The sequence below is a fragment of the Canis lupus genome, chromosome 24 (assembly GCF_011100685.1).
Source record: "Canis lupus familiaris isolate Mischka breed German Shepherd chromosome 24, alternate assembly UU_Cfam_GSD_1.0, whole genome shotgun sequence".
Classification (NCBI taxonomy): Eukaryota; Metazoa; Chordata; class Mammalia; order Carnivora; family Canidae; genus Canis; species Canis lupus.
This window is the reverse complement of record NC_049245.1, coordinates 5,826,864-5,846,008: the sequence shown is the minus strand read 5'-3', so window position 1 is coordinate 5,846,008 and position 19,145 is coordinate 5,826,864. Positions and strand designations below refer to the sequence as shown.

General features: G+C 41.1%; 1 protein-coding gene across 12 annotated transcripts in view; it reads right to left on the bottom strand.

The window, feature by feature from the left end:
* BFSP1 (beaded filament structural protein 1) overlaps positions 1-19,145 on the bottom strand; it is a 67,322-nt gene that overhangs the window by 44,450 nt on the left and 3,727 nt on the right. For 4 of the 12 annotated variants that reach the window (XM_038571543.1, XM_038571544.1, XM_038571545.1 and 1 more), the window contains one exon: positions 14,629-14,747. The exons of 2 other annotated variants lie outside the window; for them this stretch is intronic. In XM_038571543.1, the coding sequence (XP_038427471.1) occupies positions 14,629-14,723 (95 nt within the window). In that variant the 5' untranslated portion in view covers positions 14,724-14,747. 6 more of the 12 variants (XM_038571551.1, XM_038571542.1, XM_038571550.1 and 3 more) reach the window with 4 other exon arrangements.

Genomic DNA, 19,145 nt, shown 5'->3' with positions numbered 1-19,145 from the left:
GACTAAAGGAAACTAAGGAGATATGACATCTGCGTGCAATACCATCCTGCATTGGAAGAGAAGGACATGATATAAAGGTCATCACTAAATCACTTGACAAAATTGGAATATGGACACTCAATTAAGATAAAATAATTTTATCAATGTTAAATTTATTGAAGTTTATGACTATACCACAGTTAAATAAAATGATATCTTTATTCTTAGAAAATACATTCTGAAGGGGTAAAATGCATGATGTACACAACTTATTCTCAAAAGATTCTGAAAAGCATGACATGTATAAATATAAACTGAAACATAAATAAATGTATGGAGAAAGAGAGAGAAAGGAAATGCGGCAAGATAGTAACAACCAGTCATTTTGATAAAGGACATATGGGTATTGTACTATTGCAATTTTTCTGAGGAAGTTTGAACTTTCAAAAACATTTGTGAAAAGTTATATGTTAAACATTTTGTAGTGTAGGCATTTAATAAATATTACATGCTTTACTTTATAGCCATATCAATGTATGACAGCAAAGAGAGAGAGGAACAGACAGGAAGATGGTTTACCTAACTGTGCAATAAATACAGGAGAAAATGTATAACCATTGAGCAATTTAATCACGTGGAAGATGTAATGATATAAATGAAAATGTCTGTAGCAAACACAAAGGGGAGCAGGAAGACAAAAGACCAGATATTTCGTGATTACCATCATAAAAACATAGATATGTATATAATCAGGTGTTAGTGTCTGTACCAGGTTTTATGTTCATTGCATCTTATTTCCATTTAAAGTTTTTTAAATATATAATGCTTCTTAAATTTTTTAATTTACATTTTTATCCATGTAACAACTCTTTTAAAAACCTGAGTAAAGGGGATCCCTGGGTGGCTCAGTGGTTTGGCGCCTACCTTTGGCCCAGGGTGCGATCCTGGAGTCCTGGGATCGAGTCCCGTGTCGGGCTCCCGGCATGGAGCCTGCTTCTCCCTCCTCCTGTGTCTCTGCCTCTCTCTCTCTCTCTCTCTCTCTATATATATATATATATATGTGTGTGTGTGTGTGTGTGTGTGTGTGTGTTCTTTCATGAATAGTAAATAAATCTTTTAAAAAATAAATAAAAAATAAAAGCCTGAGTAAAATAGGCATCGATTCTGGCCTTTTAGTCAATTTCATACTATACAGTTTTGAGCTTTCTCTTTCAGTTTAGACACATTTTCAGTTCGCTTTGGCCTTTTTCCAGACACAAAGGGGTAGTGGAGAGAATTCTGTAAATGCTGGATCTCTGCCGTTTTCAAGTTGCATGGCCTTGAACAATTCAGTTAACTTGTCTTCTAAAATGATAGGTTTGAGCAAAAGAATCTCTAAGATCTTTCTACCTGTTAGGGGCTGAACTGTGTTCTCTGAAATTCACGTTTGAATTTCAACATGTTTGGAATGAAACTATATTTGGAGATAGGGACTTTAAAAGAGGTAAATAAGGTAAAATGAGGTCATATGAGTGGGCCTGAATCCAACATAACTGGTGTCCTTACAGGAAGAGTAGATTAGGACACAGACACACAAACAGAAGGAAGACATCTGAGGACACAGGGAGAACGTAGTCATCTGCAAGCCAAGGAGAGAGGCCTCAGAAGAAATCAACTCTGCCAACACTTTGATCTCAGACTTCTAGACTCGAGGACTGTGAGAAAATAAATCTCTGCTGCTTAAGCCACCCAGTCTATGTTACTTTGTTATGGCAGCCCCAGCAAACTGATACAAGGCTCTAACATTCTTATTCCTCCTCTTGCTTTCCTTTTATAGGACATACTTTCCCCAGGATATACAAATGTCTGCCACAAGAGGGCCATGCTGCCCTAAGAGTGAACACTCTGCTCACCCCCCTCCACCCATCCCCAGCCCTGCCCCCAGGTTGATTGCAGATCACAGAGGGGGCAGATGGATGCGAGATGCACAGATTGAGGCCTTTCCACAAAACTGGATAGACATAGACTCAAAAAAACGAGCCATCAAGGTTCATTTTGAGTAGAGTGGCCAGCAACCCCAAGTGAAAGGGCAGACTCTTGGATCCCCAGCCTCTGCTCCCTGATATTGGCCTCACCCATCAGGCCTCGGTGTCTAATGTATGCTTAGCTGTAACAGAAATGATGAGTCCGTATGAAGTGCGACTACAGATGAAGAAACACTCAGAAGCAAGGCTCCCTCTCCAACTGCACACGTGGTTGACTCTGAAGACTTTTGAGAAAGTAAAGCCATAGATTCAAACACTATTAAAGGCAGGAGGGCACTAAGCACCAAACTGCTTTCCCAGCGCCTAATATAGAAACTTGAAGCAAGTATCCACAAATCCAAATCTGTTGGACAACAGATGTATTCCTTGTATTTCCTGACCAATAGGCACCAACACAAGGCATGATAACTAAATGTGATGCATAATCCTGGACAGGATTCTAGACTAGGGGAAAAAGGAGCTATAAAGGAATATTATTCTGATAATTAATGAAATTTGGGTATGGAATATGAATTAGAGGGGCGCCTGGGATGGCTCAGGTTGTGATCTCAGAGTCCTGGGATTCAGCCCCGCATGGAGCTCCCTGCTCAGCCAGGAGTATGCTTCTCCCTCTCCCCTTCCCCCCTGCTTGTGTTCTCTCACACTCTTGCTCTCTCTCTCAAATAAATAAATAAATAAATAAATAAATAAAATCTTTTTTTAAAAAGGAATTTGAATTAGATAATATTATGTGTTAAAATGCCTGCTTTTTATGGCATGCTAGTTTAAGAAATAATGAGGCACGATGTCCAGTTTACCTTCATCTGGTCAGAAAATAATATACATGCATATATTATAACATATATATAAAGACAGGATAATAAAGCAAATGAAGAAAAATGTAAATAATTGGTGGGTTTGGGTAAAGGATATATGGGAGTACTCTGTACTCTTCCTGCAACATTTCTATAAATTTGAAATTATAACAAAAGAACACCCCCCCCCCAAATCCTAAATACCTTTGGGAAAACTGTGCTGAGACTAGATGTTTCTTAATGATAGCAAGAAAATGCAAAAATGCTCCTTTGATTTACCAGATGATCTCAGCAACCAGGATTTCACTGATGATTATGGTAGGAGCTTAGCAATGCTAATAGTGAAGGGCTTTTGAAATGTATCTAGACTTACTTTCTCTGAACACCAGACAATGGGGCACAACCTTGGCATGTCTCTGAGACATTGTTATACCTACTCATTCATCATCACTCTGGTTATACGTGAAAAGTGACCATACGACCTCAGGGATACAGAAATGAGTCATTACCATAGCAGGCACCATCTCAGGAGCAAGTTTGAAGAACTCTTTCACATTCTAATTTCTTTTTTCTTTTTCTTTTTTTTTTAGATTTTATTCATTTGACAGAGAGAGAGCACAAGCAGTGAGAGTGGCAGGTAGAGGGAGAGGGAGAAGTAGGCTCCTCACTGAGCAGGGAGCCCGATGAGGGGCTCCATCTCAGGACCCTAGGATCATGACCTGAGCCAAAGGCAGACACTCAACCAACTGAGTCACCCAGGAGCCCCTACAGTTATAATTTCTTGTGGATTTAAATCTAGCCATGCTATTCATATTTCTCCTCAGTACTTCTCTGTAAGATATCATTAAACACCACCACTTTTAAGTTGGGCCAGCCTACATCTGAACCACAGCTCCTTTTCTTCTGGGAATAAATTGTCAAGTGGTTTGATGTACCAGCTGGCATGCCCACTTTGCCCTTAAAGGAGGATGTTCCAAACCCTGATTTGTACCACTCAGGAAATGAATACCAAGGAATTAGGCATACATATCTATGGAGGCATTTATGATAGGAATACACACTCACAGGTTTAAGTATACATCTGATATATCATGTTTATAAGGCCATATCCACTTACCTATAGATATCAAGAGGAACTGATTAAACTATTTCATAAATGTTCTTTTTTTAAGATAGTATTTATTTATTTGAGTGAGCGAAAAAGAGCACAAGCTGGTGGAGGGGCAGATGGAGAGGGAAAGAGCAGACTCCCCACTGAGTGGGGACCCTCCAAAATGGGACTCCATCCCAGGACTCTGGGATCATGACTCGAGCCGAAGATAGATGCTTAACTGACTGAGCCACCCAGGCACTCCATCATAAGAGAAGAAATTCTGTCTTCCCATGTTCACCAACTTCTTAGCTTGGAGCTGAAATTGGGAGGGATGAAATTCGAAGCTATTTTATCCACGATTTTCAGATTCTGCACAAAGTTTAAAAGTACATCAGGGGACTCTAAGACTGTACATTTTAAGCTCTAACCTTCAACTTGCAGACTTAAACTCCATGTGAAGTTTTCCAACAAAATGTGTAGCAATGGTTGGTTTGAATAAGATTACTGTGGCTTGTCAGGCATATGAGTCTGACCATAGAACTACCTATTCCAACCATTTGACTTGTTAGTTCATTTGGAAAAGGACTATAATGATACTTTATCCTATTCACCTTCTACCACCTGCTCATGGTTGACACCTACTGACTCCACCCCTTCATTTATCTAATATTTTTATCAAAGTCATTTGACTTTTCTTCTCACCCAGAAGATACCATCCTTTTCTTTCTTTGCCTGTGTCCCTTGGTTTGGATACCAATATCATCCTTATTCCTTGCACCCCTACCCATCAGCTCATGCATATTCATCTATGAAGATGACCATTGAGAGACATCTGCTGTTCCACACACCTGAATCTCCATAGGCTTAGCCAAGATGCCTCCTGGCTAAGGCTCCACCTTTCCACTACTCCAGCAGCCCAACTGATACGGTTGCTCTAATTAGCCTGGAGCTTTCTGAAGGCAGGGCAGATGCCAATGCAGTTCATTCTGCCAGGGGCCACCCTCCACCAAAGGATCATTCCAGAGATCCATCCTCCATCCTTCCCCAGGCTGCTGGACACCCTAAAAGTCTAGCCTTCCAGATTACATCATCGTCTCCTGTGCCTCTGGCTTCCTGTAGGGTTTTGCAAATGGGGTCACTGGCAGGAGATCAGAGAGATTCCCTTTCTGCTTCCCTCTCCCCTCTAAGCAAAATTGCCCCTTCATGGCATCACTTGTTCCTTTTGGCCTGGGGTTGTAAGAACTTCCTGCTGTTGCTAGTTCTTGGCTCTTCACCATGCTTTGGTGATTCCCTTAACCTTGCTCACAACTCTGGAAGTCGTCCCCTTGTTAAAGTATCTTCTGTTAAACTCTGTTTAGACCATTTATTTCCAGCTAGATATAGGAGAACCCTGACAGATACAATATCTCATTCCTCAACTGGTAAAGCTTTTGAAACAGCATAGGTACCTGATAAAATGAATTCAACAATAAATGAAGCTTAGATAGAAATTTGAAATCAAGATAAAGTTTCATGTTTTAATTTTTTTAATTTAAATTCAATTAATTGATATAGAGTGTATTTTTAGTCTTAGAAGTAGAGTTTAGTGATTCATCTGTATTATGTAATATCCGTTGCTCATTACATCACCTACCCTTCCTAGTGTCCATCACCCAGTTACCCTATTCCCCACCCTGTCACCCTCCCCTCCAGCAACCTTCACTTTGTTTCCTATGACTAAGAGCCTCTCGGGATGCCTGGGTGGCTCAGCGCCTGGGTTGAGCATCTACCTTTGGCTTAGGGCATGATCCCCAAGTCCCGGGATCAAGTCCCACATTGGGCTCCCTGAATGGAGCCTGCTTCTCCCTCTGCCTCTTCTGTCTCTGCCTCTCTCTGGGTCTCTCATGAATAAATAAATAAAATCTCTCTGGGTCTCTCATGAATAAATAAATAAAATCTTTAAAGAAAAATAAAAGAGCCTCTTCTCTTATGGTTTGTCTCCCTCTCTGATTTCAAGACAAAGTTTTTGAATGTTGGGAAGTTCATCTTGAAACTTTCAAATGGGAAAGCTGGGTATTGCTTGGCCAAAGATGAAGCATGAAGCTCTTACCAATAGCTGTACCAGAGGCCTGGCACTCTCACTCCACATGTTTGCTGACTGGGCTGTTTCAAAGGGCATAGTCAAACTTTGCAATAGCCCTAAATTGAAATTTGCTTTGCTCTCCACTGCAATAGCTGGATTTATATTGTCCTCCATCATTAAATGAAATATAGAAGGACAGGACCAAAATACATTCGTTAAGAAGGAAAACAGTGCACCAGTCAGCAGAGTGGGTATACTTACAAGACACAATAAAAGAAAAAATTAATTCCTTAGAAAAGAGCTTTCTATTTTAAGAAGAAAAAAAGAAGGGATGTTCTCAAGTGATAGATAATGAAGACATTTCCCAGGCATCCTCCAACGCTGTGGCTTTTTAGATGTAAACCTGAAACGAAATCTATTGCAAAGGGTGGCATCCAAGTTGGATTCTGGCTGCTTATTTTGTTCTGTGGTCAGCCTTTGCTGAACATAGCAGTTTCAACAAGCCACAGAGCTGTGAGTGGCCCCTGTCTCTAAAATGCCTTTTGGATTATACTCAATGACCCTCATTGTATGACTTAGAATCTGCAAGGATGACAATTAAACACGACATTTGGCATCAAATTCTCCCAGGTACATTATTTTTTTCAAGGTAACCTGAATTTTTGGGGTAACGCACACCCTGGATCTGAAAATGCCACTTTGTCAGGATTTGCTACATGATATCCTAGTGACCTTTAAGACCAATTCCAGGTCATCAAACCAGTGTTCCCAAGCCTGCGTTTGGGGCACTATTTGGCTGAGTCACTTACAGTATCATTCTTGAGGTGCCTCTTAGGAGCTCATAAGCTCCAATTGTTAAATTTCCAGGAATTTTGGGAACTGGTTAGAACCTCACTGATAGCTTAAAATCAGCCATGGTGTGAATATTTATACCACAGGAGTTGACAAACACTCTAAAGACACCTTGGGACATTTCTCCTCTTGAAACTCAGTTGTTCAACATTTACTGGAGTCACATCAACTACGAAATAATAAGGATCCATCTCCCAGTGGCTGAAATTGATGGAGAGAAACTTGATGTCCTTTCTTCAATCTCTGCAATTTCAAAGAAGAGAATCAGTCTTCCCATGTATGTCGTTTAAAATGGTACCCTGAATTTAAATGCTCAGTTTTAAAAAATAAGAGTGGAATTAGAGTATACAGTCTGAGAAAATGGTTTGTTTTGATTAAAAGTTGGCTCAAGAAGTTTCTGAAAATCAATTTATGATAATTGCCTTATAAAGTTAAAATGCCTTCCAAAATTTTATGGGGCCATTTCAAAAACTGGGGAAGTCAGCCAGTAAATTAAAACGTATCTCTATAAAGAGAGAAAAAGATTTATCTCAAAACTAGTTTAGGCTCAGCTGGAAGACTTGGTCTCTGTACCACTGGAAGGGAAGATAGCAATCTCTAGCAAAGCTCAAGATTTTTTTTTCCCTGAAATAATGGCTGACCATTGCCTCTGTTGTTTTTGGCCAACTTTTCTACCAAAACAAGAATTTTGCAACTGGAATGACCTAACTTGGGAAACAATTTTATAACATTTTCTAGGAACCACAAAATATTTGTTTTATTCTTTTTGAAGACCAGCAGTGGGACCAGAAGAAGAGCATAATATTTTGCCAGGTAACAAAGAAAAAACTTGATAAGGCCAGGGACTGGAAGAATATTTCAGTTCAAATAAGGGTCACCCAGAGCCCATGAAACATTGTCTTTCAAACCACTAAGAAACATTCCTTGCAAAGCATCACAACCAGCTAAAATCCTGGATCCACTCAATTGGCTATTAGGGCATAAATACTGACCTTTATCATACAATAAATTGTAAGTTGGGCAGCGAGTTTTGACAAAAACACCAGGAACAGTAGTTAGCTGCAAAAGCAGACTCACATGTTAGAAAAGCCAGGAGAAAACTTCTTGACGGTTAGAAACAAAATAGAAGCTTCTTGCAGTGACTTGGATTTCAGCTAGGAGAGTGCAGACAATCCAAGTCAGGCAACAGTATTATTGCTGGAGACTGCAAAAATATTGATCAGCTCAACTATCAGCAAAATGCCCTCCCAAAGCCTATTAAATATGTACCATGAAGTTTTCTGAGGTAAGCTGATATACTGTGTCATAGGATGCATGGATTAAAATACTGGACACTTGCGTTCCATACTCTAGATTTAAATCCTTTGTGACCCATTAGCTACTTAATTTCTCTAAGCCTCACATGTCCCATCTATAAATGGGGGGGTGATAATAGTTCCCAAAAGATGTCATGAGGGCTAAATGATATGTTTAGAATGCTGGGCAGCATGCATTAAGTGCTTAATAAATATTAGACATTAGTTTTTGCATGCAGGCTGGCAGGCTTTAAGCATTTGTCTTGGTCTGGAATTCCCCAGATGCAGCCCCTAAACACAAGTGGTATATCTAGGAGAGGATCCTCTCACACCAGTAGGTGAATGAGAGAAGTGAGGCGGGGCGGGGGCGGGGGGGGGGGTGGGGGAAGAGGCCAATCATAGGGGTGTCATCACAATTGCCTCTGTGCCCGACTGGAGGTTACTGCATCGGGGGACTCTAGGAGACAGAACAGGACACCCTACAGAACTATCCCACCCAAGGGGTGTTTATCCATGAGCTTCCCGTCCATCTTTGGTTGAGACCTGCTCCCAGGGGCATTAACACTCTAGGATCTGGGACAGAAAATCAGAAAATGGCAGGTAGTTCAGAGTAAGCAGCCTTCTCACATTGGGGAGCATAAGGGGCATAGGAGGGGAGCTAGAGGCCCACCATCACTGTTTTTAGATCATTGAATGAACTGAAGTTCCTCTATATATTTATTTTAATGGGGTCAACTCGTGACTATAATACAACAAAACAAAACAAAAAAACTGTGTTCATTCTATGTTGGTTGTCATAGAGACAAGAAATAAATTATGTAATAAATTATGTAGCTTTAAAATATTTGTGTGTCAGTTCCCACCAAATCAACATGATGTTGAGAATAATATATGGAGTTTCAACCCTAATTCTGCTTTGAAAGACTTACCTCTCCCCTAATATTCATTACCTAAAACTAGGGAGGTATCCAACAATTTTCGCAGTGCTGTGCAATAGCCAAACCCTCATGGAAAAGAAAAACTCTCTCTTTTTCCAAGAATCACCAAACTTTTAGCAGCCGCAATGACAGGCTTCTTCAGTAAATGAAACCATGTGAGTTTTAAGGAAAAATAATATATTAAGACTTTCTTACACATTCAGAGGTTCAAATACTGAGATGATAACACCATAAACTCCATCCCTACATTTAAAAATGTATCTGTTGCATAATTTGATTGTGTCTTTTTCATGTGAAAAGGAGGAGAGTCTGTATATTTGGCCAATGTTTCTAAAAATAAATAACTGCCTCAAAGGAAAAGACTGGAAAGTTTGCCCATCTAAAATATAAACTATTTTAAAAATAAATAAATAAACTATTTTGTGTTACAAAAACGCCAATAGCAACCCCAATGTTAAAAGCTAATAAAAAAAAAATAGGACAGTTTCCATATTAGATAAAAGACAGAGCACTATGTAAAGAAAATTACAAATCAATAACAAAAAGGCAAACATCCAGTAGAAAAGCAAAGAAAAGGCAAGATCAGCTGAGAATTTTATCTGTTTCAGAGTCTGATCATTTGTCGTATTTTCAAATGAAAAAGAACCATATGTAAATGGCCCAAGTTTCTAAAGCAAACAATTAGAGTTTGGTATGACATATTCAAGTTTACAGAAGGCACATGGTCAAAAAAAATGAAAAGATGTCCAACTTCACTACTTTTCAAAATATGGCAACATATCAATATACACATCAAGATACACCTCAAAACACACACACACACATGCACACGCACACGCACAGACACACACTTATATATCTCAGGGGTGGTGGTGTTATTTTAAGGAATTGGCTTATGCAATGGCGGAGACTGGCAATTCAGGTAAGAGGTGAGGTGGCAATCTTGAGTTTGGAATCTGTAAGGCAGGTTAGCAGGCTGGAAATTCAGGGACGATTTCTATTGTTACAGATTTTGCTCTTCGGGCCTTCAATTGAATAGATGAGGCTCATTCACATCATGGAAGGTAATCTGACATACTTATTCCGTGTCTACTAATATGTCAATCACATTGACAAAATACCCTCACAACAAGGTCTTGACTAGCATTGGACCATGCAATCAGGCACCAAAGCCTAACCAACTTAACACATAAAATGAACCACCAAGGATGGTCATGCCTGATACTTCACAGAGAAAATAGAGTCCTCAGAAAGATATTTTCTCAACTTCAAGTTCTCAGTTCAATGCCCCATCTCCTCTCTCAGGACTGCTCACTAATATTTGAGTCTGCTGACTACATCCTCCTTCTTGAAAGACCCTTTCTTGGATCCATGTTTCTACCTGCCTCTGGATTTTCCATTTCTTGGAAGCCTCTTGTAAGGATCCTCTTCAGCTTCCATCTTTGAATTACTAGGGTTCCTGCAGGTTCTGTCCCAAGCCCCGTCCTTTCACCCTTGGAATATTCTCAACTTTTCTGGACCATTGACTGGTATCACCTAGGACTGCACACACCTAACAATAGCAGACACCCAACAATATTTTAACCAAATAAGGTCTGCTTTTTGTCTTAGAACAGGGAGTCTAGAGGTAAGCAATTCAGGACTGGTATGGTAGACCCCTCTTCACTCTGCTGTCCTCAGCATATGGCTTTGATCCTCATGTTCAAAGATGGCCACTGCTATAGATAGGTGCAGCGCCAACACCTGCCATGTCTTTGCACCAACTGTTTGGAATCCTACTCATTTACTTATTCAACAAATATTAAATTTCACAACTTACTATGTGCCAACACTCTTCTAGGCACTGGGAATACAGAAATGAAAAGATAGATTACAATCCCTGTTCTTGTGGAATTTACATTCAAATGGTGGGGGGTGGGGAATACAAAGTAAATAAGATAATAGAAAATAAATAAGATAATAGAAAGTAAGTGAAAAATATGGTATGTTAGATGGTGATGGGCACTACGGAGAGACAGAAAGCAGAGAAGGGACCTAGAAGCTTAGGAGTGTAGAGTAATCTTAGGGTAGTCAGGGGAGGCCTCACTGAAGAGGTGACATCAGTTCTGCACTGAATTGAGAGACGTGTTGGAGCAAACCATTTGGTTGCTTTCTAAACACAGGGAAGCAAGTTGATAATGAAATATACTGTTAACATTTTTTGAAAATTACAGAAATATGAAACAGTCTATACTGATCCATCAATCAGGTGTGTGCATATGTGCAAGTGTATGGCATGGAGTTATAGGTACAGAACAAACGGCAAGGACACAATCCAAACCAATAATAGGGTTTAATTTTGGTGAGGTGCAAAGAATTGCAGGGGAGTCAAGGTGAAGTTTTTTTTTTTTTTTTTAATCAGGAGAAGACATTCTTAGACAATTTATATAATTAAAATTCATTTAAATTCTTTTTAATTATTAGGCAAAAAGACGATGGGGCAACAAACACTTTTCTTTCTCATATATTTCCAGAGTTGTTTTTTTGTTTCCTAACAAACTTGCAATTTTTTTAATAACCAGGAAAAAAAAATGCAACAAAGTAATTTCCATTCTGTAATTATTTTTACTGCTCTTTGGCTCAACCAGTAGAATGACCCAGGGCCCATCTGTGTCATGGCTCAGGGCCCAAGGGGCTCCCTCTCCCTTGGCAGGCAGCAAGATGAGCCATCCCCACCACTGCTGCATCTGTGGCTGCCAGCATCACCTTGGCTACCTGCAGAGACACTCCTGCCTTGGCCCCTCGGGTGGGGAGAGCTCCCTCCCCATCAGGTTGCAAGGCCTATTAATATAAGATGAGCAGAGAAGCAAAGGGAGGAAGAATACATAGGGCCAGGCCTTCCAAAGGGGAAGTCCTGTTTCTTCAGTATTGACACCAGGCCGCATGGCGCATCTCCCTGATTAATCTGGCTCCCACAGTTTCTCTCTCTGGAGAAACTTGAGATAAGTTTCCCAGCAGCTGGGGCAAAGGGCAGTTAGATGCAGTGTCTTGTTGCACAACCTTCCCATCGCACTCGTGTTCCAGATCATGGCGGCCACCTTGTTTCTCTCCTACCTCGTGGTGGAGTTTCTACAAGAGATTATGGAATGGCCTTTAACTACTTCTCTGCCCTCCCAACGTCCTCTGCAACATGTTCTAGAGTCTTGGTTCTAGGTGTCCACATCTATCCCAATGCGGTCTCCTCTTCCCCAAGGGAAGTATGAATGCCTGTGATTGGTTGTAGGAGAGTCATTGGCATCAACTGGCAGATTTACCAGAACACCAACAGTCTCTTTGGCTACTTTATTTGAAGCATAGAATTATGGACTGAATCTTTTTCCCCTTTCTTTATGAATCTACCTCACACTGTTATTTATCATGACTCCAGCCTGTAAAGTGTGTGTGTGTATGTTTTGGGATAGCCAATTCTAAAGAAACTACAAATAATGCTGCTCTGTTGACAAGCCTACAACAGTTACACAGGATGAACGTGCTCGCAGAAAGACAGATTCATGGTGCTTATTACTAGGTTTGGTAAGTTCTGACACTAGCCTTTTCATAGGATATGAATATTTACATTTTTAAAAAAGATTTTTATTTATTTATTCATGAGAGACACAGGGAGAGAGAGAGGCAGAGACACAGGCAGAGGGAGAAGCAGGCTCCATGCAGGGAGCCGACACGGGACTCAATCCCGGGTCTCCAGGATCACACCCTGGGCCGAAGGCAGCGCTAAACCACTGAGCCACCCGGGCTGCCCAAATATTTATATTTTCTTTAGGAGATAAAAATCAGCTGATGGGAAGTTAAGGCAATGCTGACTTTGTTTTGTGAGAAATAAAAACTACTCAGGAGGAGCCGAACCATACTGAAGGCTCATAATTTCTAAATATTCCCTGAAACAAGTTGATAGTCTGGGTTTTTCACATCTTTGTGGAATGCCTAGTTTCGTCTCCACACAGAGATAGAGGAACTTCTACTCAGGAAGGAAAATATTTATTTTCTTTTTTTTCCCCATTTCTGAGGGGAAAATATTTCCAACTTCACCCTCATTATTTTTTATGGTTGCTGAAGTATTTTCATTATATTATCTAAAAGAATCCTGGACTAAATAAAGTAGAAAACCAAAGGCATATGAAATGGTTTCCTGGCCAGGAAGATACTGCAACCATCTCAGGAAAGTTTCTGTCCTCAAGAAAAACAAATGAAATCATGGCCTGCCAAGCCACCTCATGGAATGCAGAAAATACTTTCTGCTCTTTTTTCCTCTGAAAGCTTGGACATGGAGTCACAGTTTATTTGTTGAACGCACTCTTCTTGTTTCTTGTAACCATAGACTCTGGTCTAGTGGAGTGTTTCTTGTGTCAGGCTACTGCTGAGCCAATATTTATCATTTTAGAAATTTCCATGAGTCATAAAATAAACCTGCAACCGGCAGTACCTTCTATGGGTGTTTCTTTCCTAGTGTTTTTAAAATAAAAGGAAAAACACTGAATTTGGAATCCAGTGCCCGGCATTTATCATACCACATAGATATTTTCTCCTGAGTGGAGGATCCTCCTGATATTCCAAAGCCATTCCAGGTGTGTTGCCTGCTGCCTGAAGAACCTTCCTGCCCAACAGCCTGGACCCCTGTCCAGAGGGCCAGGCCAGGGCTGGAAAGGAAGCTACAGAGGTTTAAAGGGTGGAAATGACTCACTGGCTCAAGGGGTGGGAGGAAACGGTTTCCATGGGAGCAAGAATATAAATGAGCAAGTAATTCCTTCCACCTCTAGTGTGGAAAATCTTGTGAGGGGTCCTAAATTTACTGACCAAATGGAAAAAAAAAAAAAAAAAAAAAAAGGTTGCAAGATGTGATGTGTGGCCCTCATTTATATGTAAAAATGTGTTACACTAGTGCTGCTTACTCCCTCTATGCTGATCAGCCTCTTTTCCCCAGATGTGGACCAGCTGAGAGAACACCAGCTGGACAATTATAGTAACTTCTTGATTTTGCTGTAAAAACAGGCCCTGTGTCAAGAGCCCAAGGCCTAGAGTTTATAAATCAGAATTCAGAGGTCTGCCTAAGCATTACTAGGATATTCTACTAATTGCAAATATGGCACTAGATACTCAATAACTCTTCTGTATAGTGCAGGCATTACATTTTAGGATCAAAGGGGTTAACCTCATCAACACCTTCACTTTGCAGGTGAGGACAAGGAGGTCCAGAGAGGTGTACCTCCTAAGAGGTCAGACAGCAGTCAAGCGCAGAACTTGTGCCAATGCTATCAAATACCTTCTTGGAAGACTAGTGATAGAAATACTGGAGTCCTAGTGATAAAAGCAAAACCAGTTATACTAACAGGCACTCCAGTTTCACACGATGGCCATTGTCCCTCGGCTGTTTCCAATGGAGCTGCTCTTGAATATGCTCCAAGTTTCTTCACTGGGTAAAGCTGGGGTTTTTTGGCTGAAGAACCCTTTGACATCCTTCTTCCCACTCCCAGAAGGGAAGACTGGAAAGCAAGCCATAACATGCCCCAAAGCAAAAAAACAAAACAAAGCAACAACAACAAAACTCCTGCACTTACATCTCTCTCAGTATCTTGGTCCATGCAGCCGTTGGTAGAAACATTAGGTGTTTTCCTTCTCTAGTCATCAGTCTCTGAATTGGCCCCCTAGCCATCTCTTCATGCTCATATTCATCAACCTAAGTGAGAAATCATGTCGGTGGTAACAAATGTTCACTTCCTTCCTTTCCAGATGCCTCACTAAGATCTGGTAACACCTCCCTGGTATGATCTCCCCCCATTAGTAGGATCCTGAGAATTCCCACGGGGACCTGGGCCAAGTTTATCTTGGCATTGATCTGTTTTCACTAATGATCTCCTTGTGGCAGGGCCCATGACTTATTTATCTTTGTATTCCTGGTAGCTAATGTGGCCATGGCTGGCACACAGTAGGACCCAGTAAATACCTGTCAAGTCTAACTGAAAACTTTTCAGAGTGGCCTCCCATGTAAACAAAACACTTGCTTTGCCTCCCAAACATAAACTTTTTTTCTTTTTCAACACAAGAAATTGTGGGGAGAAACTCAAGTGGTGATAATAGATGATAGGATGATACAAACATCTTTTAAAAAGGCCAGGCTGCTTGGATTCCTACTGGTTAGAGTATATTAGATTGAATCATAAGAATGTCCTACTTTGGGGGAACCTGGTTGGCTCAGTTGGTTAGAGCATTCAACTCTTGATCTCAGAGCCATGAGTTCAAACCCCATGTTGGGTGTGGAGCCTACTCAAAGAAAAAAAGAATATCCTGATTTTGCAGGTCAAAGATAGCTGCATATCGTCCATTTCTTAGGTTTAGCCTAATATAACTGAAAATAACATAATTATAAATACATTACTTTATACAGGGGCTATAAATTCATTTTTTTCATTCATCCACCCTGACCTCTTTACCATGATCTATATGGTCCTACGTCATTTGATTATTAGTTATACTTTCAGTCTTGTTTGGGTCCACCCATTCGGGCTCTCCAGGCTCCAGTCACACTGTCTTTCTTCTGTTTTTAGTGACCTCATCTCATCTGCTTGGGATGTTCCCCACTCCTATTGTCACACGGTTAGTTGGTCCTTCTCGGCATTTAAGCCTCAGCTTCAATTCTGCCTCTTTCGATGAGACTTCTCTGAGCACTGATTTAAGTGTGTCCTTCCTGTTCCCAGTTGCCCTCGGTCATATCACCCAATTTTATGGTCAATAAAGTACTTTTTTGCTTAGTTGTGTATTTGCCTAGGATTTAAGCTCCAGGACTGCACAGGAGCCTTGTTTGCCTTATGCTCTGAAGAGCTGACAGGTTGTAGGCCTAACATGAATGTTGAAATGATGGATTCACTAACTTTAAAAATGCAGAACTCCAGAAACCAACATTGCACTGTATGTTAACTACAATTTAAGTTAAAAAAAAATGCAGCAGAACTAGTTTTCAAGTATTTTCTTCCCTTGGTTTGCTGATTTCATCATCTAGATACTTTGTACAGTTAGATACTGGCCCTTTCCTCTAACCTTCTCTCTGAAAGTCTTTTCATCTTCTTTTTTTAAAGGTTTATTTATTCATGAGAGACACATTGAGAGAGAGAGAGAGAGAGAGAGAGAGGCAGAGACATAGGCAGAAAGAGAAGAAGGCTCCTTGAAGGGAGCCCAGTGTGGGACTTGATCCTAGGACCCTGGGATCACACCCTGAACCAAAGACATACGCTCAACCACTGAGCCATTCAGGTGCCCCTCTTTGCATCATCTTTACCCTTTCTTGATACATTGAGACAGTGAACTACTTGACCTCATCTTCTCACATCCTTGTTATTTACATATATCCAATCTATTGTCCAGCCCATCCACTGAATCTTTTAGTTCAAGAATATTTTATATTCTTAATGTTTGCAACTTTTCCATGACTGCTCATTTTTGCTTTTGGACTCCCAGTGTCTTTCCTTGAGAATATTTACTATTCACATTTTGATTTCTCGTCCTTCTTCTGCTTGAAATTGTTCAGCTTGTTGCCTTTCTTTCATAATGCTGAGATTCCTCCTCTATGAGCTTTACCTATGAACTTAGGGTTTTCACTGGGCTGGGTTTGTACAGAATACCTGGGGCAGGACTTGAGAATGGGCGCCAGTCCTGGAGGGTCTGGGGGAAAGACAGGTGGAGATGTACCAAGCTGGGAAACTTCTAAAGTTGCCCCTGGGCGCCCCCTCCCAACCTCAACCAGGAGGCTGTGCCCTTCCAGATGACTTCTGAGTACCCTCTCCTTTCCACAGTATAACTATTTAGTCCCCAGAGGCAGGGGAGGTGAGAAAGGGGTGAAGGAAAGCTCTGAGCATGGACAATCCATTTGTGTGTATTGGCACCATCTTTACACACCCCCTCAGAGCTGCCTGGACATTACTCAGTATGCTTGGCGGTGGGCACTCCACTGGTAATGAGGTTTTCTAGTCCTCCAATAGTTATGGGATAAGCTAAATGACTTCAAGCTTTCCAGCTTTTAAGAGAAACCCTCTTATTTTTATAATTTGCTGCAGAATTTCTAGTCACTTCATTCCTACTCTTCATGATTTTAACTTGTGATCACATTCAATCCTTGCGCTTCTTTACATTCTGGAATGTTTGAAGTCATTTAGTCTACCCTTAAATCAAATACTAGATTCCTTTATTTGCCCCTTTCTGATTTTTTTGTGGCTCCTCTTTTCCTCCAAGAGTGTAGGAACCTGATCAGAACCGAAGAGAGTACATCATTACTTCTGAAAAATAGGAAGATGATATGGATAGATCCCCAAGATACAGTGCTGAATGAGTGATTAAAAACAAGCTGCAGTCCTACATGCATTGTGAAGGCCATCTGTGTTTTTATAAATGGTCTAGATTGTAAGGTCTGGAAGGTTTCATGCTGCACTGAGAACCAGTGTAGCAGCAAACCAATCTTGGCATATAGATTGTGGGGGAGGAACTGCAGGACTGTTCATTCATCCCTACCTTGAGTTTCCTTTTTAGAGTTTTTCTCAAACTTTTCCTGAAACATGCAGTTTAATGGATGGGCTTCAGGACAGTCCATAAACTCCCTGAAAATGTACACCATGCTTTGTGAGGAGGAGCAAACACCGACTTTTCTAGAGAAAGGGTCTATACTTTTCACTGGAACCTCAAAGGGAACATATGGCCCAAGAGTGGTAAATAATCACTGGTCAAGAGTGTTGTGCTTCTTTCTGCTCCGTTTTCTTATGGTCTAATTCAAGTAGTACACTAGTAACTAAAAACATGTATTGATCATTCAATTTTTAATGTTACAAAATAGCAGTATAGGACTTTTACTTTACCATGAAGACTAGTAGAGAAATCAATAGTGTTACCATGTGGTACTGCGTCATTCTCATGAATGTACTTAAATATATTTAGCCCTTTCCTAAAATAGAGGTCTAGGCCCTTGGGGCAGCCATTCCAAGAGGACCCAGCTACGATATAGGAATGTCCAGAATGTATTTTTGACAGCTTCCATTTACTTTGTTTTATATAAACCCCCTCTGTGCTGTTAAGGAAGCAACAAGAGGTACCTCAGCTCTTTTGTTCAGCATCATGTATGTCTGATGTGTCAGGCGGTCTGGTAGTAAAGGTCCTGGGCTTGGGATCAGATCACTTACTCCTCTGCGTTCCTAAGGAACATTTCTTCACCTTGCCTCATCTGTAGAATGGGAGTAAATAATATCTACCCACGGGCAGTCGCTGCTGGTTCTCTCTCTATACCCACTTTCCCCTTCTTCCCTGGTAGAGGAACTCCACAATTTCTAAGCTGAGCACATTGTGGCTCAGAGAACAGACCACATTTCCCAGTCTCCCTTGCAGCCACATACTACATTTGGGTCAATGAGATAAAAGTGGAAGCCCTGGCTGGCACTTCTGGGAAGTTTCTTTGAAAGGAAAGGGGTAGGGTGACCTGGGTGGCTCAGTGGTTGAGCATTTGCCTTTGGCTTGGGACGTGATCCTGGGGTCCTGGGACTGAGTCCTGCATGGGGCTCCCCGCAGGGAGCCGACTTCTTCCTCTGCCTGTGTCTCTGCCTCTCTGTGTCTCTCATGAATAAAAATAAACAAAATCTTTGAAAAAAATAAAATAAAATAAAAGGAAAGGGGTAGACTTCAGGTTTACCCATCCTGCAGGTAAAGAGCTTAGAAGCTGCCACTTTCTCCTAACAAGTAAAAAGTTGAACAGACAACTCTTCTTGGATCCATAAGAGAGGCGAACTGCTGTGCCCCAACTGTTGACAAGACAGGCCAATACAGGGAATTGTGGCTTACCAGAGCAGAGACTCACAAGTAGAAACCACCAGCCCTGGTAGGAAAAGTTGAATTGTAACTGACAAATTGCTGGAGGCTCAATGTGGACAAGTCTGGAGTTAGGAAGCTGGGGAGAGTCAGTCATAGGGCCGCCCCCACCCCCCATCCCACGCCGCACGTCTGTTTTACCTCCTGAAGCCTGACCAGCTTCCCACAGTAAATGTCAAATAAAAACCCCCTCTTGCTTTCAGAATTCCAGAATGGGGAGGGGAGGAGGAAGGAA